The following is a 25,209-nucleotide window of genomic DNA, read 5'->3' as shown; positions in this document are numbered from 1 at the left end:
ATGAGCTTACAAACTAAAAAAAAGGCATATACCACTTGTCCTCATGGGAACGAGTAACACAAGAATGAACCCGAGGACAAGTCGAACCTAATGGTGTTCACTTGTCCTTGGATGGCGGACAAGCCAAGGATGAAGGAGGACGAGTTACATTGGACATCTCCTTAAGATTCATCTTCAAGATTATAATGCGCTTATCAACGTGATGGGGCCTTTGATGATGCTAGAATGAATGAACTTGAATCAAGAACTTGGTTAGGGAAACTTAGCTATACCTGTTTGGGACTTTTGAACTCATTTTAAATGTCATTTATCAATGTTTGACAAGATGTGTCTTGCTTGACAATATTTGAGACATGTCTTCAAATCCAGATAATAATAAATTAAAAGATGAAAATGTCGACAATGATGGTGAGTCACTTGGATTTTACTTGCTAGGTGGATGTTCGCTCCTTTCGAAGTGCAAGACGTCCATTAATCCTACATGTGTTGTGGAGGTTAGTTTGAGTTTTTCCTTAAGACACCTATTGTATTTAAATGTAACAGAGTTAGATTAAAACAACCAATTATCATAAACAGAAAAAAGCTCTCACTGTTATATGATAAGTGGCATTATCTATTCAAAATATTGTCGGTTAAGAAAAAATGACAATATTAGCTTTGCCCAAGAGACATTTGATGTTGTGTTTATGGCACCTTGATAAAAAGATTTTTGGTATACAAACGAGCTTTTTTTACAAATAAAAAACTAGTACATTGTTGATGCCATGACACACGTAAAGTCAACAAAGAACACTAATGCATTCATACACTTTTTTGTTCAACAAAACGAAAATGACGTTCCAAATATGAAGGATTTGTATGTATGTCTCTCAAGGAAGATAAAGACGTGATAAACTAGACATCACAAACGATGATTATTTTGTGTTGATATATTTGAATCTAAAAAATTAGTTTTGTCTTTTTCTCATAAACATAAGTTAATACTCTCTAGTTCTAGACTTCTAGTTGATTTTAAACATAACTCAACTATCGGTTGGATGTTGTCTATTTACTTGTCAAACTAGTGTAGTGTTAATCCTTCTTATCTATTGTAAAAGCTAACCTTTTATAAAGATTGAGCTATGAAATAGTATAGGTGATCTACTGTTGAACTATTGTTTAGTTAAAAAAAGTTATATGTTTTTTTTTATTGTGCCAATTTATTGACACAACAATGAGGTATAAATTCTTTGTTGATACAGAAACTCAATATATACATTGGGCCAGTTTTCTTAAATAAGATGAGATGCAGCAGCTGACCGTCGTCTTTTATTTTAACACCCATCTTACCAAAATTTCAAAAAACAAAACCACATCTCAGAATTCCGCTCAAACGTAACTTTCCTTTTTTTTTTTTTTTTTTTTAATTTAACACCTATCAAACTCCACCTATCCCCAACTAAATAACTATATATAAATACTTACCAATAATATCAACAAACAACGCCGCGTTTTCCCCAAAATCTTCACACTCAACGACCTAGGGTTTGAACTAATCCCCAAATTTCCGATTTATTGCAACGATTATCCTCCGCATTTGCATGAATCCGATCTCGCTGTCGCCGGTTTGTGGTTCTCAGCTGCTTAATTTATCGCCGGCCGGAAATGTCGTCACCGAAGGTCAATCATTTCTCAGGAAATGTAGTCGCCGGCCAATCCGAGTCAACCGATGTATCTACGGTATTTTTTGTTATTTAATTAATCTGTTATTTTTGTATTTATTTTGTTATATATACATTTATATATGTATGTGTGTTAGTTATGAAGACATAGTATATAAATTTGTAGCTACATTGCGTTGTTAGTGATAGAATATTGTACAAAGCTGTTCGATTTAGCTGCATTGTATCGTAATCGACATCGGTACGGTTTTAAATAGTGTGGTAACAGTATCATATGAAGTAGCTTGTTGAGTGGCATTTAGGTAAAAATAATTTCTTCATCAGCTCAAGTTCTTTTCACGTAGCTCATATTTTTGGATCTTATTATCTTTAAAGCCTTAACCTGGAGCTTTCTAAGTTCTTTGACCTTTCCTAAATTTTTCATGTTCATGCCATATTTGATTTCTAAGGAGAATTTCTATAAACTTAAGACACTCAGCTCACCAAGTCTGTGGTAAAGTGCTTGAACAAAAATTTAAGCCGAAAAATGTATCTGTTGTTTCCAAAATTACTATGTATTCATCTCTATATTGATGAGGCTAAATGTTAATCAAGCTTCAATTGATGAACTTTAATGCTTGAGCAAGAGGGTCTCCACTGGGTGATTTGGTACAACGTGAAGTCAAAAGCAGAGAACAGAAAATGGAGGCTAGCATCAATGAGGTGATATACTTGCAATAAGGCAATAATATCTATTGGACGATGTGATACATGAGGAAGTTGAGGCATCAGGATGGGATTGCAACTGATTTGATGCTACCACTACTGCTAGGGGCACTTCGTAGAGATCAGAGAGTACTCCAGACACAATGACTCGTTGAGCGAATATTTAGAAACCAAAATAGTTGAAATAGTTATGTAATAGGATGCATCATTCTTCATGGTCATTTCTGAATATTCTTTATACTTCGTCTCACTTATTGTATCTTTATACTGAAATTGTATTCATATTGCTCAGACTATTGCACCACAAGTAGCAGATATAGCTCCCTCAGAAATTTCACGGGTTATCGATTCGTTGAAAAAGAAAGTAGATGCTGATCGTTGTGTTTATATCATGGTTAGTTTGAACAACTTAATTCCACAGAGCACAATATTCCATTTCTAGTCTGGCAAATAATCTTGATCATGATGCTTGATATGTTTTTATTTATAGAAACGAATGGAGGAGAATAGGATAAAGTTGGCAGAAGTCACTAACAACCATCACAAGCTGTCATTAGAAAGAAGAAACCTGACGGCTGCTGGTGTAGATCAAACTGTTGATTTGTTGACAAAGCGACAGAAAGATGCAATTGATATGCAAAATGGTGTCAATTCAAACAACGGTGACAGTGACAGCAGTAGCTCTCAGGAAGATGGACATGCTTCAGCAATTCTTTTAGGATCTAGCATTGCAGTAAAAAATGCTGTCAGGCCTATCAAGCTTCCAGAAATGAAGAAATTACCTCCTTATACAACATGGATTTTCTTGGATAGGTGATCTTGTCCGTGCTCTTTTTATCTTCATATGCATTCAAATATATGTTTGCTATATGTGTCATAAATTGTATTAGCTTGGTTCTTGTTTGAGTCTTCGTTAGATAATGCTCTTACTGCAAGATGCTGGCTCCTATTAATTATCATAGTTTAGTATATATAATTGTATAAGACGGTGTTCAATGCTGCTATCTATTAGGGAAGGCTTTGTTTTGGTAATAGCTTGGTATATATAAGAGTATGGTGTATGCGCCTTTTCCTTACTCCTTAATATGGACAGACCAAAAATTGGGTTACATGTCACTTTCTTGCAGTTAATATTTAATTGTGTTTATGAAACTTATCTTATAGCTGTACCCTGTATACTGAATGTCCGGTCATGACATATATTTTAATTTTCCATTTATTGCCTAATCAGGCATCAGGTAACCCATGTACTACCTCTCTTTTGTTATTGTTATTTCAGTTTAAAATTTGAAGTTGAAGTCCTGGTAGCTACAATAAAACTTCTAATACCCCATGGATTGCTAAATCGGGCAACCTGTATGAAATCTTTTTTAAGTTATCGTCTTTTTAGTTTCAAATTAAAATATGTAAATGCTACCAAGTAATATGCATCTTCCACATTAGCACAAGGCAACTCAGTATTCGGCTCTAAGGCTATTAAATTTCTTTTATGCCTAGAAAAACATAGAACCCTGCTGTATCTTGCTGTCCTTATCTGTTAATGCCCATTCTATTAATTTGCCTGCTCTTTATTGTCAATCTTAATTTAATATTGCTTCTTTTATCCAACTATGAGTGATACAGAAATCAAAGAATGACAGAAGACCAGTCTGTAGTAGGTCGAAGGAGAATTTATTATGATCAAAATGGGGGTGAAGCATTAATTGCCAGCGACAGCGAAGAGGAAACAATTGATGAAGAGGAGGAGAAGAAGGAATTTGTTGACTCTGAAGATTACATCATCCGGTTGGTGCACTTGTTAGATATGTTACCTTCTTCACTTAACCTAAAGTAATCACTTTCGTTGTTTTTTGTGATATTTCTATGACCGTTTTGGCTTAACCGTTTCTCCTTAGTCTTCGAAATTTTGTGATTTTATGGTCTTTGTTCAGTGTGTCATAGTACCAACATCTTAGAATGATTTCCATCATTGTTGCTTTTAAGTTACCCCTTTTATGGCTGTTTAGTTTAGTTTTACTTTATGCTGTGATGTATGATATGTATGTAGTAATGATTCCTGGTCATCAGTAGAATAGTATTTCCGCTCACTGATGTATATGTGTTGATTTCAGACTGACCATAAAACAGCTTGGCTCATCTGATACTGTTTTGGATTTACTGGCTCAACGTCTGTCTAGAAAACCTTCTGAACTCAGGGTAAGCCCTTAGCTATCTGACATTTTGTTGTTATTATATTTTTTTGTATTCTTGTGTTTGCTTTCACACACCATGTACACATCGCATACAGGCAAGATATGAAGTTCTTGTTAATAGAGAAAATGTTGTGGAAGACTCTAAACCAGAAACCGTTGAGTTCGATATGAGTTCAATATATGACAAAGATCTCGAAGCAGCACTAGACTCATTTGACAACTTATTTTGTCGCCGATGCCTTGTAAGCAGTGTTATTCTACATGTTTTTTTCTTGGGTTGGGAGTGATATATAATGCAGTCACTCTTTTTGTTTATTATGTGCGCAATGCTCTTATCTTATGTCTGCACTGGAATGTTACCGTAGATTCTATGTTGTATGCAAAGACCCCTTTGGAGTATGGGTATGTCTTAATGTGTACATTTCAAAATATTAAAGTACGCAAATAGCCTATACATATTGCAGATCATGAATTTCATTTGGACCACTTTAAAGGTTGACTACAACAAAAATGTAGTTATTCCCCCCTTGAATTTAAAAGATAGGGCAATTGTCCTACGAAATCTATGGTTATGCTTTTCCCTTGGCCAGGAAGGTATTGGGCTTTTCCCATATAAAAAAGTGACCACAATCACTGCCTGCCATATCACTGATTCACTTACGTGATAAATACATAGGTTAACTTTTCATAGGGCTTACGGCTCCCCAAAATACTCATTCAAACTACCAAACCAGGCTCCAATTGTAAGGATGCACAAGAACAAAAGCACACATGCTTGATTGAATGCATGTGTGCTCTCGTTCTTGTAAATCCTTATAAATGGAGCTTGGTCTGGTAGTTTACTAGTTTGTTTGGGCATTTTGGGGAGCTGTAAGCCCTATGAGGTGCTGATCTATATTCCACTGCGTATACAGGATCACAGTGATATGGGAGTGGTAATTTTGGTCTCCTATTTCATTAGAAAAGTGGTCCAGATGAATTTCAAGATTTTGATTAAAAGCTAATGCTAGAATTGACGGTTGAGCTAAAGTGCTTAAAAGGAAGGAATCTCAAGCACCCTTTATGTGTGACATATGTATTCTCATACTCGTATCCTTGCAACATATATAATGCTATATTTGCTGTCATTACTAATTGGTTGTTTTAATTGTTAGGTTTTTGACTGTAAATTACATGGATGCTCACAGGACCTTATATTTCCTGTAAGTTCAATTTACCTTATCTCTTCCGCCGATGCGATCCCGTTACATTTTTTCTTTGCCGTAAAAGACACCTATTTTTAAACTTTAAATACAAAACAAGTTTAGGGCTTTTATTTTTAAATAACCATGTTGGTAGTCGTAATTAATCATGTGTAGCCTTTTAAATGCTAATACGGATGACCTTTTCTTTTCTTATAAGGTAAGGTTACCTGGTTCTTATGACTAATTATTAATGCTGACATGTTTAGGCCGAAAAGAATTGTACTTTAAGAAGCATCGAGGAGGAGAAGGGACCTTGTGGTCCGCATTGTTATCGCCGGGTAATTTCCCGTTTATATTATCATCTATTATGTCTAGGATCTAGAAATAAGTAGACATGTTCTTGTAAGTTTTGAATTTCTTTTTGCTATATTTTTGGGTGCTTACAATATCTAAATAGCAATTAATTTTATAGCATACTTAACTTCATATAGGTCCAGAAGGTGGAGGGCAATGCAGTTACATCTCCTATGCCACTCAATAGTGAACACAAAGCAGTACCTTCATCAAATGGTAATGGTGTTCAGTCGTCTAAAAAAAAGTCCAATGGTCGGTCTCTACTGAGGAAACTGAAGTCTCCTCAGAGTGAAAATGCTTCATCAAATGCTATAAACTTATCTGAAAGTAGCGAGTCAGAGACTAGACCAGTTCCATCACCAAACAAGAATAAGCTTGTGGAGAAGCGTGGGACCCGTCAAAGAAATAGCAAACGCATGGCAGATCATGTTATGGTTGCAATAAAGAAAAGACAGAAAAAATTGGCTGCTTCGGATTCTGAGTCTGTTCCAAGTGGAAGTCTTGGCTCAAGAGATATTGGAGTTAAATCCAATTCGCTTAAAGAAAATGAAGAAGCTAGCTCATCCTCTTTGAAGGTCAAATCTTCAAGTGCCAAAAGGGGTAGGCGAAAAGATTCGTTAGTCCCTAGCAGTGATAAATCTCTTCACACTGAGGTTCCTGATTGTTCATTAAAGGAGATAACCAGTGCGCATCCAGTGATTAACGGTGACGACAAATGGAAGAAAGAAGAGTTTGTGGATGAGAGTACATGTAGACAAGAAGCAATTGAGTTTAAATATTGGAAAACTATTGAAAAATCTCTTTTTGAAAAAGGTCTTGAGATATTTGGCAGGAACAGGTCAGTATGATATTATGTGGCCTTGTTTAGCTTCTATAAGGTTTTTACATCATATAATGTCTTTGCAATGTTTGTTCATCATTGCAGCTGTTTAATAGCTAGGAATCTTATGAATGGCATGAAGACTTGTGCGGAGGTGTTTTTTGCAATGAATTCTTCTGAGAATAAGTTATCTTCTTTAAGTGGTGATGGCATTAGTTATCTAGCTGATGGATCCAGAATCGATAGTAACGAGAATATGGTTAGTGGTGTCATACTTTACTTGTTGCACTGGTAACAATGGTATTGCTTGGCAGAATATTTCATTGCCTGTTATGGTTGTAACTGAACATCAGGGCACTGCATTAAGAAGAAGATCTAAATTTTTACGCAGAAGAGGGAAAGTTCGTCGCTTAAAATATTCTTGGAAGTCTGCTGGATATCATTCAATGAGGAAACGTATCTCTGATAAAAAAGAGCTGCCTTGTCGCCAATACAATCCATGTGGCTGTCAATCTGCATGTGGAAAGGAGTGTTCTTGCCTTGTGAGCGGGACTTGCTGCGAAAAGTACTGTGGGTAATGTCGCCTTCTCTTGACATGCTTTATATTCTATTTTTCCATCTATCCTTTGTTTTTTCAATTTTATAGCCCAATTTATGTTAACTAGATGTCCGAAAACATGCAAAAATCGTTTTAGAGGATGTCATTGTGCTAAAAGCCAGTGTAGAAGTCGTCAATGCCCATGTTTTGCTGCTGGTAGAGAATGTGATCCAGATGTGTGCCGGAATTGCTGGATTGGGTGAGATTTTTAAATGTTTTGCTGTGTTTATTATGAAAAGGTTCAAATACTGATACATGAGAAGGCAAATGGATGTTTAGACATGTGCCTAACTTTTATGTGTATTTTAAGATGTACATTTCAATTATAAATGAACTTGCAAATAAATTTGTTATGCGAAACTCATATTAGTAGCTCTTTAAACTAGTGATCTACAAATCATTTCTATTATATTCTCTACTTTGCTCATGAGAGATATCAGTTTTAAATTATATTGCTCGAATAATCTAGAGGTTCTCCATTTTTGGCCTTTTTAAGCATTGAACCTCTTTTGTTTGATTTTGTAGGTGTGGTGACGGTACTTTAGGGATTCCAGGCCAAAGAGGTGATAATTATGAGTGCAGAAATATGAAACTTCTTCTCAAGCAACAACAACGGGTAATTATTTTCATTTCTTCTGCCCACAAAATAAGAATAATTTGCAGCTTTAAATTGTGATGATCTTGATGCTGATCGTGCTTGGCATCAGGTTCTACTAGGAAGGTCAGATGTATCAGGATGGGGAGCTTTCTTAAAGGTAAGCAGAAGTACTGGTGTATTATGCTTGTGATGGTCCTTCATTCATCTCATGCTTACCTGCTTTGCAGAATAGTGTACCTAAACATGAATATCTGGGTGAGTACACTGGGGAATTGATCTCACACCGTGAAGCTGACAAACGAGGAAAGATCTATGATCGTGAAAACTCATCCTTCCTTTTCAACTTGAATGACCAAGTACGATACAAGCTTCCTTTCTTCAATTCTTTAGTTACATCTTACCCCTAAATAAACTAAAGAGCCTGCTTTCAATATGCAGTACGTTCTTGATGCATATCGTAAGGGTGACAAATTGAAATTTGCTAATCATTCTCCAGTTCCAAATTGTTATGCTAAGGTAATATAAACCAACTATATTAAGCACCATTTTGTGGTTTGCAACACAATTTGTAGAGTGATCGTGGATATGAATAGTTCTCTGTGTTAACAATTGTTGGTCAGGTTATTATGGTGGCTGGAGATCATAGGGTTGGTATATTTGCAAAAGAAAGGATCAATGCCGGTGAAGAACTCTTTTATGATTACCGTTACGAACCAGATAGGGCTCCTGCTTGGGCAAAGAAGCCCGAGTCTGGTGGTTCGAAGAAAGAGGATGCGGCTCCTTCCAGTGGCCGTGCAAAGAAGCTTGCGTAAGAGCGAGATACTAATTCCTACATCATTAACTCAACAGCCTTTTTGGCAATTCTTTACCATTCATAGGTAATTCTTTTGTTTAGTCCCCTGGGGTCGTCATCTCCCATGAGAATTTATTTTCTATAGATGAGTTTTACTTGCACACATCCAAGATAGGGGGGAAATTTGTTGTACACATGCAAAATGGTGCACATGTATCTTTTGCATCAGAAATTTACATGTGAGCTGCATTTTGTTGACATGACTTTTTACCAACCTGTAATTTGGTTAACCATTTGTATTTTGTAGAAATGCACATGCAATTTGTTTCACTAACTTTGTCATCAGGTTGGAGTATTCAACATTGTTTATTTTGTAACCATAAAAGAATTAAAGAGCGATTTACGGTGTGTATTGGTTATTGGTATGAGAAAGAATGACCGACTTTTATTCACATTATAAAATTTTTGTTTTACTGTTTTGTAATTCCCATTTTAGCTCAGCGGTTGAGCACCGGCTTTTCATGCTGAAGGTCTTGAGTTCGAGACATGGGAAAGACATTTGAAGAAATTTCACAATAAAGTCCTCCAGTGAAGCATGTTTGAGTCTTGCACTGGAGACATGGTTTTATTCCAATTAACTGTCGTGCCTTCGGGCGGTTTAGTTGAAGGTAAGGGGCTTTTTAGTGCGGATCCGGTTAAGACAACGTAAGCTAGATCCCCTGTTGCAATTAAATGATCCACACTTTTAAAAAAAAGGGCTTATGAATTATGATAATAAGCTATTTTTTAAATATAACCTTGTATATTACCTTGTTCGGATATGATATTGAGAAAATTTGCACTTTGGAAAACTCTTAAAAGTCTCTAATTTGTTTTTATAAATTAATAAACGTTTGCAAAGAAAAAAAAAATAATTAAAAAAAATCCCTTTTTCTAGTGTCAACCCCAAGTTCTACCTCCTTTAAAATGACTTGTCTTGCAAGTTCTAATGCTTCAAGATTGTATGTTACTATATTGGCTTCTTAAGTTAATTTTTGCTCAAGATGTCAAAGTTTAGTGTCCACAATTACTCCTAAAACCCTAAACCCTGATGTAAAAGTTTGGTGACACAAACTTTCTTGCTAAGCAAGCAAAAATGAAAGTAAGAAACTCCATAAATTTAAGGATTATGATGGGATAGTCTTGAGATTATAACCCAAATATAAATAGCTGTGTTGATGTGATCCAATGTTTTAAAAACTGATATTTTAATTATATTGGTCTTGAATTTTTTTTCGGTATTATCAGTATTATCGAAAATATCGGTTGATACGATTATTTTAGTTTAGTTTATTAATTTATTATTATTCTACAAAAAAATTTTAAATTCCATGAAAATAGTCAAAAAACAATTATAACTCACTAAAAATTAATACCAAATAGATATTTCATAACAAAATATAAGGTTTAAAGTTTACAAATAACAAAAACTAACATTAAAGTATCATAAAAAATATTTAAAAAAATTTCAAAAAAAAATGAAAATACAGGAAATACCGGAATGGTAATACCAGAAAATATCGGGAATACCGAATATACCGACCGGTATGAAATAGTGAAAATATCAGAAAAATACCAGGATTAAAATACCGGAGTATCCTCAAATACCAGTAATACCGACCGATATATACCGGTATTTAAAACATTGATGTGATAAATCAACCAAAACTTATAGAAAATTTATTTTATTTTTTAATCTAAAAGTTATGTGTACTTATTAGTCCAAACAAGATAAAGCAAAAATATAAATATATGAGAACGTGTATGAATAACTTATGTTTCTATATATAAAATAAATATTTATTAAAGCCCGAAATATTATGGCAGTCATGGTGTCTCTTTCTTTAATTGTCAACTTACATACATAAAAACAAATTTACAGATATAACTACGTATGTATGCCTATGTATATTATTAAAAGTTTAAAACTTCTATCCCTATCCTCCTCTAGCTAGTCCTTCATATAAATCTTTTTGTTGAACATATATAGTCAGGTTGTGTTGTTTATAACTTTATATGACTATATGAATCATCTTCTATATCTATACTATATTAATAAACAAACTACACTTCCATCTTTTCAACTCTTTACCTTTAAAATACCTAAATATCCTTAATTTTCAACACATTCATAACTCACACACTAAATATACCCAATATATCCCTAAAATATTTTATACTCATATTTATCCAAGTTATATATCTCCTTTATTAATTAATTAAAATATTTTCACCTAATATCTCTATAATATTCTTAATAAAGTTATTTACAAAAGATACATACCTTAACCATAAAATAATCACATTACCATTTACGTCAATTACCTTTAGGATTAATAACCACATCGTTACCACCACCGCCACTAGCACCACCCGTTGCCGTCACCGCCGCCGCATTGCGCGGGTACCTATCTCGTCTATAAATATATATATCTCTTTGAAAAAATGATTTCTGACAATTCTATTTTTATCCATTGATTTTTGGAAATTGATTATAACATTTTAAAATCTTTGTATTCGGCTATATATACTCTGGGTTGTAATCAGGAGGATCTATTAAAAAGGCTGGATACTGAGGGACAACTCACAACCATATGATCAAAACATATCAACGATCCAGATCAAAGAAAAAAACATCCCGCTCCCCTCTCGTCTTCTTTGCTTCTTCCCTCTAAAACACGACCCCACACACACCCCCCCACCATCATCTCCGGCGCCCACCACCACCATCATCTCCGGCGCCCACCAACGCACAGACACGCGGGAGTAGCTCAATAAATTCATCAGTCATATTCTCCCCCAAACACAAAACACCGTCGTTCAAATCCTAAAATCAAAATCAATCTCTGAAATAAAATCAAAACATACCTCTGGCGAATAACACTGAAAAATTCTCCAACTATTGACATGACTATAGACGGTGAAGTTTTCCAGCTAATCAGTTTCCAATCAAATATGATTGAGTTGAGTATTATTGTTTGATTGGCTATACTCAATCAAACTTGATTGGTAACAAACAAACGCATCTTCATTCCCAGTATGCAATCAAATTTGATTGAATATTACCAATCAAACTTGATTGCATACTGGAATGTAGTCATTCGTATCAAATGTGTTTTACAATTACCAATCAAGTTTGATTGGCTTAGCCAAATCAAGTTTGATTGTAAACAGGTTTGTTGTTGGTGGTGGTCAAAGATGATGGTGGTGGTACTGGTGGTTGTCGTCGCTAGAGAAAAAAAAACAGAGGGGGAAAGAAAGTGTGTGTGTGGTGGTGGTGGTCGCCGTCGCCGGTAGAGGTAAAGGTGGAGATGGCGGTGGTTAAAGACGCAGTCGTCGGAGATGAAACACAAAGTGTGTTTGTGTGTGTGGTCAGGAATGATAGTGGTGGTGTCAGCCGTCGTCGTAGCCGAAAAAGCATGAGGATGAGATATATATATATATATATATATAGAGAGAGAGAGAGAGAGAGAGTCATATTGTTTGTGTGTGTGTTTTCATCCGGTGGTAACTGGTAAGAAATGAAATTGGGAAAGTTGTTTGGAAGGGTAAGTGATAGTGTTTAATCTTAGCCATTGATTGAATGATTCAAAGGCCATGAGTTGTCCCCCCGATTTCCTAGAAAAAATCAGGACTCAAATGAATAATTCACCACTTACTCATATATATTTTTTATTCGGCTATATAATTGAAACTTTAAAATTTAACTTTGAACACAAATACAAAATCCACATTGCTATTTTTCAAAGGACATTATTGATGGAAAAGTAATTCAAAATTTCAAATAATACAAAAACCAATAATAACAAAGTTATCCATGTGCCACAACTATAACTGAAAACCAATCAATATATAAAAAGTGTACATCTTATTATAATATATATTTTCTAATAATTGAATAGCATGTGAATAGTGGCGAGTTATTATTCGTCCATGTTACAATCCGCATCATTATTCGGATTTTGTTAAATCGCATCCGGTTCGAGTTTTCTAATATGAGTTACTTCCTGGTTTTTTCCATATGTTTTTTCTTTCAGATTTTCAAATAATTATATTGAAAACGTTTATTTTTTTTTGTAACAATATTCAGATTTTACCACATTCAATTCCTTTCAGGTTTAAAATTATGAGTTACTTCGTGGTTTCATACATTTTTTTTCTTTTGGCTTTTCAAATAATATATCAAAACTACTTTTTTTTGTAATTATATTGAAAACGAATATATATATATATACACTTCTTGGTTTCTTACAAAAAATTTTATTTTGGGTTTCAAATAATTTATCAAAACTATTTTTTTGTGCCATGCCTTTGAATAAATATCATTTCATATGTCAAATATTTTAACAAACATATATAGCGACACATCATCAATAACAAAACATAACTGTTTTCAGGTTTCCAAACAATATATTAAAAACTTTTATTAATTTTTTTTGGTATCGTCTTTGAATAAGTATATGTTTTATATGTCAAAGTTTTTAAAAACATAAATTATCAATAACAGAACCAATCGAACTAATTGAAACCACGTAATATGCAGACGGAAACTATTGTGGTTTTACCTTTAAATAGATATATTAAATATATATATATATATATGATACGATAAACTTTTAAACAAAGCATCTATGACTGAATCTTTGTTCATTCAATGCAAGTAATCCTAAATAACACAATCATTTCAACACGAGAATTAATGCCCCGCAACGCGGAGCTAGAAATTCTTAGTTTCCAAGATAGTAGTAGTAGCGGTTCTATGTTGTTTTTTTAATTATTTATATATAATTTTTTAAAAACAAAACAGTTGTTCTATATAGACAGACATACATTCATAGACGCATGTATTTTATTTAAGGTGAATTTGGCTGAAAACTTCGTGTCGCGATTCGACAGCGGGAGGGCTAGCATATGTTGTTTTAACCGCGTGTGCGCTCCCTCGAAGTAGAATTGTCTATTTCAAATTCCCGATGGGAGAAAACCCCTTACTAATCTGCCTGAAGTCACGACGATTAATAGGGGTAAACCTTGTCTCTTCAGACTTAAACATGAGTATACTCAAGTTAACCCCTCATAAAAGTTTTAATTATTACTTGCACGTTACCCGTGCAATGCGGCGGTAGTCGTGGCGGCGATGATGTGATGGTAGATGCGACTATTTGTGGTAGATGAGACGTCGATTGATGTAGATTATTAATGGGGATATTTAAAAAAATAAAGGATTGATAGTATAACGTAAGCATTAAGGTTAAGGGGTAGTGTAAGTAAAAATATTTTAGTGCTAAGTAAAAATATTACATATCTTAAGGGTGGTAGATGAAAATATTACATGGAAGAACATTTTAGACATTTCCCCATGTAACTTTCAACATGAGGATATTTTATTTAATAAGTAGTATAGATATGCTTCTCAATTCTTGAACATAAGACCCTATCAAGGAGACACATGTATTAATTTAACATTTTTAATTAATAACGTTCGACAAATAGTCGGTGTCCGTCCACCGTTTTCATTCACCACTTCACAGTTCACACACACTGTCACTGTGTTTGTGTGTAAAACACAACACAAAACATTTCACATTTCCACGTACAGTTCACAACAATAATTCACATTCACACTAAAAAAACCATCCATAACAAACTTTACCTCCTTTGAAATTCCAAAAGTAAAAACATAATAATAAAATAAAAAGAACATTTGTTTACTTTTACCAGACGCACATTTTCTCTCTCTATCTCTATCTATATCTCTATCTCAATAAATCATATATATCTATCTATCCATCAGTTTTGCTAAAGTTTTGGGGTTTTGTGTTTTTTTAGTATTATCTGCAGAGCAGGTCATGATGAAGAAATCATGGCTTCTGTTTATCTCTGCAGCTGCTTTGTTTTTCACTACTTCATTAGCTTGTTCCAACGGTGCTTGCCAGGTTAAATGATTTAGTAATTTTTATATATATATATATACACATATAATAGATCTGTTCAGTTTTTGGTAAATCATTTTATGGCTAAATGTGAAACAAACAAACAGATGTTAGAATCATGTGCAGCAGCTACTGATTGTGCAGCTGGTTTGTATTGTGGGAATTGCCCTCAGTTGGGTAAAAATCAGCCTTATTGTATTAGAGGTCAAGCTAATATCCCTACTGCCATTGTAAGTCTATGCAACCCATATATATATATATATATATAGCCCCATAATAATATATAAATGTGTCTATGTAAAAAAACTTTAAGTTTTGCTATCCTGAGTATCCAACTTTCAAAAATTGCTATAATTGTATGTATCTTGTTAAAGCGTTTTAATTGTATCTATATTTTGATCATTTATGTATTGGGGTGTTAATGGAGGTCAGGTAAGTGGATTGCCATTCAACAAGTACACATGGCTTGTAACACATAATGCATTCTCAATTGTGGATGCCCCTCTCTTGACTGGTCCTCAAAGGATCACATTTTACAATCAAGAAGATTCCGTCACCAACCAATTAAGAGTATGTTCTTTTTGGTCTTTATAAGCTCTTTTGATTACATAAGTCTTTTGCGTTAAGCTATTCTGACATATTTGTTATTTATTTGTGTGTGTGTTTGAACTGGTGTTTAGAATGGAGTTAGAGGATTGATGTTGGATATGTATGACTTCGACAATGATATCTGGCTCTGCCACTCATTCCGTGGCCAGTGCTACAACATCACTGCCTTTGTAAGAATCTTTTCTCTTGTTATATCCATAATTTCGTATAATCTTTCATGTCGTATGAATAACTCCTTCTGTTCCAGAAACGAGATATTGTTTGTCTTTAGAGGTCGAGGGATACAATAGTTACCAAAAAGTGTTTGATGTGCATTTAGATAGATATTGAAAAATTGTAATGAGATAATTATGTAAAAAGACATAGTGCATGTGATATAATGCTTTGTTGCTAGAACTGGTAATAATCACTTAGTAGTGTGTTGATTGTTATTACATGAATTGAACATGCCTAAGTGATTACCTTTATTGAGAAAATCGCAACCGCCTATATTTTTACAACTAATACTAGTTCATAATGATGTGTTGCTATATCTGTATCTTATGTTTGACCACCAAAAGTCAAAACTGCATATTTAACTATGGGATGACTGATAGATAGTATGTTTGACCTCAAAAGTCATACTTGCAAGTCAAACTTTGGGACGACCATCAGAGTACTAGTTTATGATGTGTTTAATACTTGCGTGTATTTTGCTTAGCAACCAGCAATTAACACATTGAGAGAAGTGGAAGCATTCTTGAGTTCAAATCCAACTGAGATTGTGACAATTATAATTGAAGATTATGTGCATACAACAAGAGCATTGACCAAGTTATTCGCCGATGCTGGGTTAGACAAATACTGGTATCCAGTTTCCAAGATGCCAAAAAAGGGCGAGGATTGGCCTACGATCACCAATATGGCACAAGAAAATCATCGGTTGTTGGTTTTCACTTCCGATTCTTCAAAGGAAGTTACCGAAGGTGTTGCTTACCAATGGAGATACATGGTGGAAAATGAACGTAAGTACAACTATTGATTACCCATTAATCTTTGCTTTTAAGTTAATTTTGGTACATGTAATGTGGGTTAGACTATCCATCAATTTTTGTTTTACTCCGTATTTGTTTGCATTCTATAAATAAATTATTGCTCTAAGTATACAAAACCATATGATTTAGATCGTATTCTAGCTCTTCCTTGATGAATGCATTTAAATACATTTTTGTGACACATTTGGCCCATTTCGTTTTTAGTTATAACTTTTTAGCTTAGCTCAGTTGACACTTTAAATTTATCAGGCCAAAACCTCAAAAACTATTAAACAGTCTTATGATTTCAAGGTGGAATATACAAAGTTTGATTTCACACATAGTTCTAGATCATAGTGTTTAACCAGATTTTTTCTAAAATATATTAAATAACATAGACTATTAAAGAATCTTGTGGACCTTATATCACCGTTTCTTTTATAATAATAGAGGAGGGAGGGAGTCATATATACCAAGATTGATTTGGATATTTTTACAATGAAAATCTAAAATCTTTCTATTTACTGTATTTTGATTGCAAAAGTTGCAACTTAAAAGTTCTTGTGTATGTAAAATACATCATTAGCACCTCAAAAATTACACTAAACATAAATGTTATGAGCTTTCAGCTGGAGATCCCGGTGTAAAACAAGGCTCTTGCCCAAACAGAAAAGAATCAAAACCACTTGATTCAAAAAGTGCATCTCTTTTCCTTCAAAACTACTTCCCTACGATGCCGGTACAAGCTGAAGCTTGCAAAGAGCATTCAACTCCATTGATGGATATGGTTGGCACCTGCTACAAAGCAGCTGGGAATGTGATGCCCAATTTCTTGGCTGTGAATTACTATATGGTATTCAGTTTTTCCTTTGACTAGAAAGATAAATCTGTATACTGGTCTAGCCTATGTTAAATTGACATTTTGCAGAGAAGTGATGGCGGAGGTGTATTCGATGCTTTGGATAGAATGAATGGCCAAACGTTATGTGGGTGTGTTTCAGTCACTGCTTGTCAGGTACTTCTTGAATCTTTTTACTAAATTAATGATCTAATAACTCTCGTTCTGGTGACATTTATATTGTCGTTTGACTTCTCCAGGCTGGGGCACCGTTTGGAACTTGCAGAAACAATGGAGTGGCGAATTCCAGTGCACCAACTGGTCCTTCTGGTAGTTTCTCAGGAACTGTGCAATTGACAGGATCTGCTTCGCAAATAAATCTTACTAGTCTATTGGTCATTTATGGGTTCAATTTTTCCTTGATATTATTAGTGTTGTATTTGAAATAGATACATGCGAGCACCTTCGTAGAGGCTCGTTCTTATATCTTAATGTATTAAGTTAGACTAGGTATATAATTCATTCCCACTTAACATGGTGAAATGTCAAGCATTTGGTGGCTACATAATGAAGTATGCGGGAGTTCCTATTCGGGTATGTTTTGATTGAACTAATGACATCATAAATTACATTCGCTAAGACTCATTTCAATGCTCCTTATATGTATCTAATTTCTGTCAAACAAACCAACTTTGATCTATAAATCTAACGCGCCCAGTTTTTTTTTGCGGTTTTGCAGGCATTTCAGTTTGCAAAGTATGAGAAATCAAGATATAGCATTTAGGATGCAGTTATGTTATTATGGTTGCTCTGTTTTCTTGTTGGTTACTTGGTTTCTTTATTCACAAGTGTAAGTACCACTATCTAACATTGTACTCATATCTTGAAAGCAAAGGCGATACCTTCCTTTTGGAATTTGATGATGTATATTACATATCAACGGTATTATGGCATGTTCCATTGTTCCTGTATCGTAATTTCCGGTTTGTGATTTGCATTTGTACCCATGGATCTACTTTGTGAGTTGCATTTGTACCAAAAGGATGAACCTTGTTCACGTCTATGTAAGTATTGGTTGTCACTTTAACTTAAAATTTTCCATATATTCAAAGAACTTTACATCATAATCGCCTCAAAATCTAATAACTTTTAAAAAAATGCGTACAGTATGTTGTAGCGTTTTCTCAACCAAGGACACTAAACGTAGCTGCTTACTTAAAAACATAACCTACATCTCTTTTTCTTCAAAAGTACCTCTTAGCAACACTCACACTGTGTTCTCGAGTTTATTTTTAATGGAAAGGAAAAGAAATGAAATGAAGATAAAATAAAAAAAAATGAAATGAAACATATATTTTATAATCTGTGTTCTTGAGTTTTACATAAATGAAAGGAAAGAAAGTGAAAATATATATCCTTTTTATGTTTTTGAGTTGAAGGGAAAAAAAATGAAAAACGATAATTTAACAATTATACCCTTTTAAATATTTAAAGATTGCCCAAACAAACATTTTAGTAACCAAATATACTCTTTTATTATATAGAGGTCAAACAAATATACTTTTTCCAGTTTGACATTCTTAGTAGCAAAACCAAAGCATTACCTCCAAAAACTTCTCTATTGATGCAGTAATAACTTTGGAAACTCATTGGAATACTTGAAGCTTCGAACAATCTTTAGCAATCAAAACTTAACTAGGCTCCACAAGTTTTTCATAAGGGGGCTGCAATTGTAATCGAAACCAGTCAACCCGTTCACCAAAAACAGCAGCAATGCTGCCTGTTTCATCACCAAAACACTGCCTGTTTCATCACCAAAACAACATAGCTAAAACATCAGCAATTCTGCATGTTTCCGCATCCAAATCAGCAGCAACCGTTTTAGCACCAAAAACAGCAGCAATAGTGCACTGTTGCAGCATAAAAAACAGCAGCGAACCTGCACTATTTCAGTACCAAAAACAGCAAACAATTCATCATATTTCAGCACCAAAGACAGCCTATTTTTAGCACCTAAAACAGTTGTAGAATGAAATGCATTGTAATCTGAATGGAAGAGGCAAAGAACAATAGTGATCAATCATTAAACTACAAAGGATAAGATCAGTACACTATGACTGTTACAAAATATCCACTGACCCCCTAACCTGTCAATTAGCTGGTTGGCTAGCCAAGATGACAGACAAACCATACAGTAGTATAATGCCTAAAAACACACACCATTAAACCTGCCGACCCATTTGGCTATTACTAGACATTAAACCCGCTAACTATTACAATACATTAAACCCGCTGACTATTAAACAAGTAAAAAAGGAATGCATTAAAAGCACTAATCACAACATATTAACTTCATTGTTCAATCCTGATACATAGTGTCATAGTCATTCTATATTTCATTTGCAATTGAGTTTCTTATTTGTTCTCCCCTGCCATCTGTGTCTCTTACTAGTACTGGCTGAAGCTTTGCGAAGAGGACTCAAATCCATTGATGATTGATGAATATGATTGCCAACTGTTACAAGGCAGCTTAGAATGTAGAGTACTTTTTCCTCAAAAACATCACATCCCACGAATTCTTATCGAAACTATATTAAAATAAAAATTAGCCAATTATATATAGAGGTACAGTAATTTACAAGTCCGGATTAATGCTCCGGAAAATCTTGATTATGTGGTTGCAAACCCCAAGAGAAACTGTTTAGAACCACACACACAAAGCAAACCCATTTAGATCAAGAAAAGCGGATTTAAATTTAAAAGTTATAGCGTTTAGCCATGATCCGTGTCCATGAAATATGGGGTTTGCAAATACGAAACGGCCAACTTTGTCATTTGTAGTTCTAGGGTTTGACCAAACCAGAATTACCCAGGAAGTATACTTTTGAAAATATTATTTTTATTAATGGTTTTGATAATTTTAGTAAAGATTCAAATGCAATATCTGTGAAAAATTCTAAGAATGTACCATCGAACTTCCTGACTGCCAGTTTCTACATGGTTTAGAATTTTTCTAATATAAGGCTGAAACTGGTAAATGCTATAGCTTGTGAGTTCTGCAAAAAAACCAATGAGTATGTGTTTTGTATGCTACAGCTACATCTTTTAAATTTAACCATCCAACGTGTTCAAATAACTAGCTTTTGCTGATTTATATATTACATCGCACTGGCATCATGGCACGTTCAACTTGTATCATATTAGCCAACTTACACAATTCATTCAGCAATAACTTTGATTCAGTCAAACTAATCAGAAAAGCCTTCTATCGAAAAGATTGAAAAATAAGAATAAGCATTAAACTGATCTATGATTCTATGCATCTTAGTTGTGGATATATCAAAATCTAAATAGCCTCTGTAAGGATTAATCAACCCACCAGCAGATTCAGCTACAAGATAGTCTATATATCTGATTCTGTTTTAGCCCGCTTCAATTGTGTTTGCCTAGTCATCCAGTCAACACATTCATCTACACTTCCAGAAGGATAAGCAAGCTGCCATTGTAGCAGTTTTCTTTGCCATTCACTAACCACGGGACCTCCTTTCTGTAGCTCCAAAAGCCTTATTATATCCTTTCCATTAATCAAAGGCTTAACTTCCCACACATTATCTAGACCGAGTTTCAATATTTCATGCTCAACCTCTTTAAAGACTTCTCTTCTTTTCTCTAATTCCCCAACAATAACCTCAACAGAAGAACTGTCCTTATATAAAAGAGTGGACAGCATCAATGCAGCCCTCCAGAAATCTTTTATCTCCTTGACAAGTAAGCCCAGCAAGATTCTTAACTTCAGTGACGGTGGAACATCAATAATCTCTTTTTCCCAATCAAGTTCACTAATTTGCAAATCTTGACTAGACATCACGAAAGGAATCAACGACAAAAATTTCTCAACTGCATTGTGCAGCCTCATAACATCATCAGCATCACTGGCTTTCAACTTAAGGGAATTTCTAAAGATGTAGTTCACTACAGGTACCTTTTTCTTTTTGTTATCAGTGTAAACAGTTTTCCTAAGTGGAAGGAACAACGATGCATACAAATACAACCTCCGTTGTTCATCACTAAAGGTACATCCTACTTCAAGCATGTGTCTCCATGCCACATCCATAAATCCTGCACAAACCTTATCATGGTCATCTGAGATTATGGGTTCACAATTTGGCGGTGGCGTAAAGACAACCCAAAGCAAACCCAACTCAGATATGTGAGCCATTGCCTTGACCGGTTGGTTCCCACTTACCATAAGATCTACCTCATGGCCGATCCGTTCTCTGCTAATCTTATCAGCAATTGCAGATTTCACTTCATTGTCTGCAGCGGCTAACTTTAACTCTTCCGCCATTTCAAACTCGAACCTGGCACTAAAACGAATTGCTCTTAAAACTCTCAACGGGTCATCCAAGAACGTCTCTTTTGGTGGTAAAGGGGTCACAACTTTTCCAGATCGCAGATCATCTAAACCCCTCCCTGTAAGATCTTCAACTGAGCATGTATTGATGTTATAAAACAAACTGTTAATCGTCAAATCCCTTCTAAATGCATCTTGTTCCGCAGTACCAAATTGCATAGTTGGAATTCTGCTGTTCTCAGCGTAGTCTTCAGATCTTAGATTCACAAAATCGATCCATACATCAAAAAGTCGCATCCTTGCGGTTTCCAAATGCTTGGATTGGTCGGGATTGCTTTGAATAACACCAATCCCTTGTGTTTCTTCTCCTGTAGATACTAAATACTCATTCACCTTTTCACAAAACTCTCTCCCCAACATATCATCAAGAGCAATATCAATATCATAACACTCTTTCCCTAAAAGCTTATCACGTACCCACCCGCCAGCAACTCGGAGCTTGGTTTCAAGTTTGAAATGATAGACAACTTGAAGCAACCGATCAAATATCTGTTTTTCCTTTTCCGTTAGATCGATGTTTTCCTTCACCATAACAGGCGGAATTGCTAACAATGCTCCATTAGTCATCGACATTGCTCTGGAACACGGGTACAATAACTGAGTTCTTGGAAAACAAAATAGCGGGTTCTTTAATTCAACGACACTTTTACGAAAAGGAACAAGGGACTTCCCTGTAAAGGTTGTTGTCAAAGAAGATCCATAAAACCATCTTAATTGTGTTATTTTCGTACTAATCCTAGCCATACACCCACAGAAAATTTGGCTGCAAATATTTATTGGGGAAAAACTATCACAACAGAAGCTTTTTAAGGAGGTTTATCAAATAAACAAGAGATCTATTTTTAATACCAAGCATTATATCCTAACCAAAAACATTTGTCTCGCCTCTTTCCACAACATGCTACTACAAAAAATTATTAATGAACATTGTACTCATATAGTCGTATCTCGTATACAAACCATTTTACCCAGTGGAGTCAACTTTCTGGGGAAAAAGGACATGTTTGACTAACTTTCTTTAAAAAATCTTACTCCTTAAACTTACCTTATGAAACTAAGGGGGTGTTTGGTGTTGCGTTTTCAAAACAGGTTTTGCATTTTCAAAATAGATTCTACGTTTTCAAAACAGCATTCTGTACATGCTCTCCAAAACTACGTTTCATAACAAAGAATCACTTTTCCACCCAACCACTTTTTTAGATTATTTATGTTTTACAAGCGTAATAATCAAATAATCATATCAAAACGTAATCCCAAAAACCCTCTAAAAAGTATATTGATATGTGTTTGGGTGGCTTTGAACTTTTTGACCAAATATTAAGCCAAAAGGCTTATGGTCATTATCTTATTTGGTTGGCTTCTTAGCCACAATCCCTTCACATAAGCTTTTGATTACGCTGCTCATTAATTACGGCTTATCGAGCTTTATCATATTGAGCTTATTCTAAGTTGATACGCTAACCCAAAAGAGAGGGAACAAACACCCCCAAATTATAACTAGTTGATTATTTACCGGAAAAAGCTATATAATGATTATTATTATATATATATATAGGGTAGAGATCCAGAGAGGTTCTTAAGTAGAGAAGGGAAAGAAGGTCCGTTTTTTTATTTTTTGTAGCTTGTTTCTTTGATTTTTTTTCATTTTTTTCACCATCTTTATAGTAAGTTATACATGTAAGAGTACGGTACGGGCTTCGCCCTTAAGGATATTCATAAGGGGTAGCTGGTGGGTGTGATAGGTGATAGGTCATAGGGGGTGATCGGTGATGGTGTGATCTACCTAACGGGCTTTGCCCTTAGCCATCATGGCTCCGCCATAGATCGAGAGGTTTCTGCCATAGATCGAGAGGTTTCGCCTATAGCTTACGGGCGTTTAAAAAAAATATTTTTCAAAACTTTTTAAACTTTTTATATGAAATTAGGGAATTAAAGTGAGAATGAAAAAGTGAAAAAAAGAAAAAAAGTTCAAAAAAACAAGCTAAAAAAAATAAAAAACGAACATTTCGTTCTCTCCTTAAGATTCCTTGTCATTTGATCTCTATCCAATATATATAATACATATTACAAAAATTTATAATTCATGTAGACAGACTTAATAGCCTCCGGACGAAGTAAACACTGTGTGTGGGGAATGCAGTCGAATATTGAAAGGAAAAAATTATATGAATATAGAGAAAGAGAAAGAGGGGTACCTTTTAGTGACCAAAATTCTCAGTTGGAATGGAGAGGTGGGCGAGGATTCGCAGACCACGGATTTGCGTTTACCCTCTAACCTAAACAATCAACGGAAAAGCCTTGTTATTTGTGGATGTATTTATTACAGTTGGAGGATTTCACCCAAATGTATTCGCAGACCGCTTATCAATCATCTATCTATCTATGTTTTACAGTAATATTTTTCTTGATACTCTCGTTTTATTATTTAGGTTTTTTTTTCTCGTTTTATTATTTTAGGCCCGACCCAAAAACTGGAAGGCATACTGGGCTGTTTTAATTGATGAGAGATGATATGGTGGAAGGAGTGCACGTAGCCGGGTATGGTCCGAGTTTAGCTAATTCCGGACTTATACCTGATTAAAAATTCTCATCCCAGACCCGGACCGAAACCGACGGGTCTCCGTTTAGTTACTAACCGCCGGATAACGGTTTTCCTTACGGGTAATCGTGGATCCGTTATCATTTTAATTTTTTAAGTTGTAATTTCTTTTAAGTTGTTAAATTAAATTTCATATATCTTAAAATAATTGGAAATAGCATGTGATGTACACATTTGTGTAGTTTGTATTTCTGGGTGTTTTGGGTGTTTAGAAATAAGATAGTGATGATTTATTAGTGTGAAAAAACAAAAAAGTCATACAAAATTACAAACAAGTTGATCAGATGCTTTTGAGAAACACAGTGGTCTAGCAAGCGATTTTAAAAAGATAATGGTACTATCTATCTATCTATCTATTATTATTATTATTATTATTATTATTATTATTATTATTATTATTATTATCATTATTATTATGTAATATAATATATACGGGTCGGCTAAACAGGTTCGGGTTTCGGGTATACGGGGCGGGTATACGGGTTTTTATATAAAACCATCCCCGGACCCGCAAAAAAATAAAGATAACCCTCATACCCGACTTTAGACCCGCATACCCGGACTCAAACCCGACCTAAAGATGTCGGGTTTCGAATTTACCCATCAGGTACGGGTCTGTATGCCATCCCTAAGTGCACAATATTAAATTGTTGTTGTTGCATCATATTACGGAGTATATTACTGGTATTAATACCCGTACTATATACGGATTGATTAAATATTTGGTGTTATTAATTCTTGGATTATATAAATATTAATCTGAATATAATAAAATGATGAAAACTTTCGAAAATAATACCACTTAATTAATATGTGTGATTTTTAATAACTTGTGTAAATTATATACCTATGTACACTAGAT

General features: G+C 34.5%; 3 protein-coding genes across 10 annotated transcripts; 2 read left to right on the top strand and 1 right to left on the bottom strand.

Annotated features, from left to right (window-relative positions):
- Positions 1-1,429: 1,429 nt before the first annotated feature.
- LOC122588988 (histone-lysine N-methyltransferase CLF) lies at positions 1,430-9,304 on the top strand. 2 transcript variants are annotated; one of them, XM_043761214.1, is made up of 17 exons: positions 1,430-1,719; positions 2,659-2,760; positions 2,857-3,179; positions 3,990-4,151; positions 4,478-4,562; positions 4,654-4,800; positions 5,713-5,760; positions 6,009-6,080; positions 6,234-6,934; positions 7,022-7,175; positions 7,270-7,490; positions 7,612-7,713; positions 8,040-8,130; positions 8,222-8,269; positions 8,340-8,468; positions 8,551-8,628; positions 8,733-9,304. In XM_043761214.1, the coding sequence occupies exons 1-17, from the start codon at positions 1,645-1,647 to the stop codon at positions 8,922-8,924; spliced, it is 2,730 nt and encodes a 909-aa protein (XP_043617149.1). In that variant the 5' UTR covers positions 1,430-1,644; the 3' UTR covers positions 8,925-9,304. The 2 variants fall into 2 exon arrangements, with proteins under 2 accessions (XP_043617149.1, XP_043617148.1); XM_043761213.1 differs by having other exon boundaries at positions 1,432-1,719; positions 7,582-7,713.
- Positions 9,305-14,722: 5,418 nt separating this feature from the next.
- LOC122587413 (PI-PLC X domain-containing protein At5g67130) lies at positions 14,723-18,287 on the top strand. Of its 2 annotated transcripts, XR_006322139.1 has the most exons (9): positions 14,725-14,877; positions 14,982-15,104; positions 15,307-15,444; positions 15,555-15,653; positions 16,184-16,487; positions 17,126-17,349; positions 17,425-17,511; positions 17,595-17,928; positions 18,074-18,287. XR_006322139.1 is itself a non-coding variant. In XM_043759576.1 (8 exons), the coding sequence occupies exons 1-8, from the start codon at positions 14,791-14,793 to the stop codon at positions 17,781-17,783; spliced, it is 1,251 nt and encodes a 416-aa protein (XP_043615511.1). In that variant the 5' UTR covers positions 14,723-14,790; the 3' UTR covers positions 17,784-17,931. The 2 variants fall into 2 exon arrangements, 1 of the variants encoding a protein (XP_043615511.1); XM_043759576.1 differs by lacking the exon at positions 18,074-18,287 and having other exon boundaries at positions 14,723-14,877; positions 17,595-17,931.
- Positions 18,288-18,844: 557 nt separating this feature from the next.
- Positions 18,845-24,196, bottom strand: LOC122589221 (tRNA nucleotidyltransferase cca2). 6 transcript variants are annotated; one of them, XM_043761475.1, is made up of 3 exons: positions 23,944-24,196; positions 20,714-22,511; positions 18,845-19,278 (listed from the first exon to the last, which is right to left on the bottom strand). In XM_043761475.1, the coding sequence occupies exon 2, from the start codon at positions 22,490-22,492 to the stop codon at positions 20,738-20,740; it is 1,755 nt and encodes a 584-aa protein (XP_043617410.1). In that variant the 5' UTR covers positions 22,493-22,511; positions 23,944-24,196; the 3' UTR covers positions 18,845-19,278; positions 20,714-20,737. The 6 variants fall into 6 exon arrangements, with proteins under 6 accessions (XP_043617410.1, XP_043617408.1, XP_043617409.1 ...); XM_043761473.1 differs by having other exon boundaries at positions 18,845-19,273; XM_043761474.1 differs by lacking the exon at positions 18,845-19,278 and adding an exon at positions 19,386-19,849.
- Positions 24,197-25,209: the final 1,013 nt, after the last annotated feature.

Source organism: Erigeron canadensis, chromosome 2 (assembly GCF_010389155.1).
Source record: "Erigeron canadensis isolate Cc75 chromosome 2, C_canadensis_v1, whole genome shotgun sequence".
NCBI lineage: Eukaryota > Viridiplantae > Streptophyta > Magnoliopsida > Asterales > Asteraceae > Erigeron > Erigeron canadensis.
Note: the sequence above shows the minus strand (reverse complement) of the source record. Positions and strands in the feature narration are given on the sequence as shown.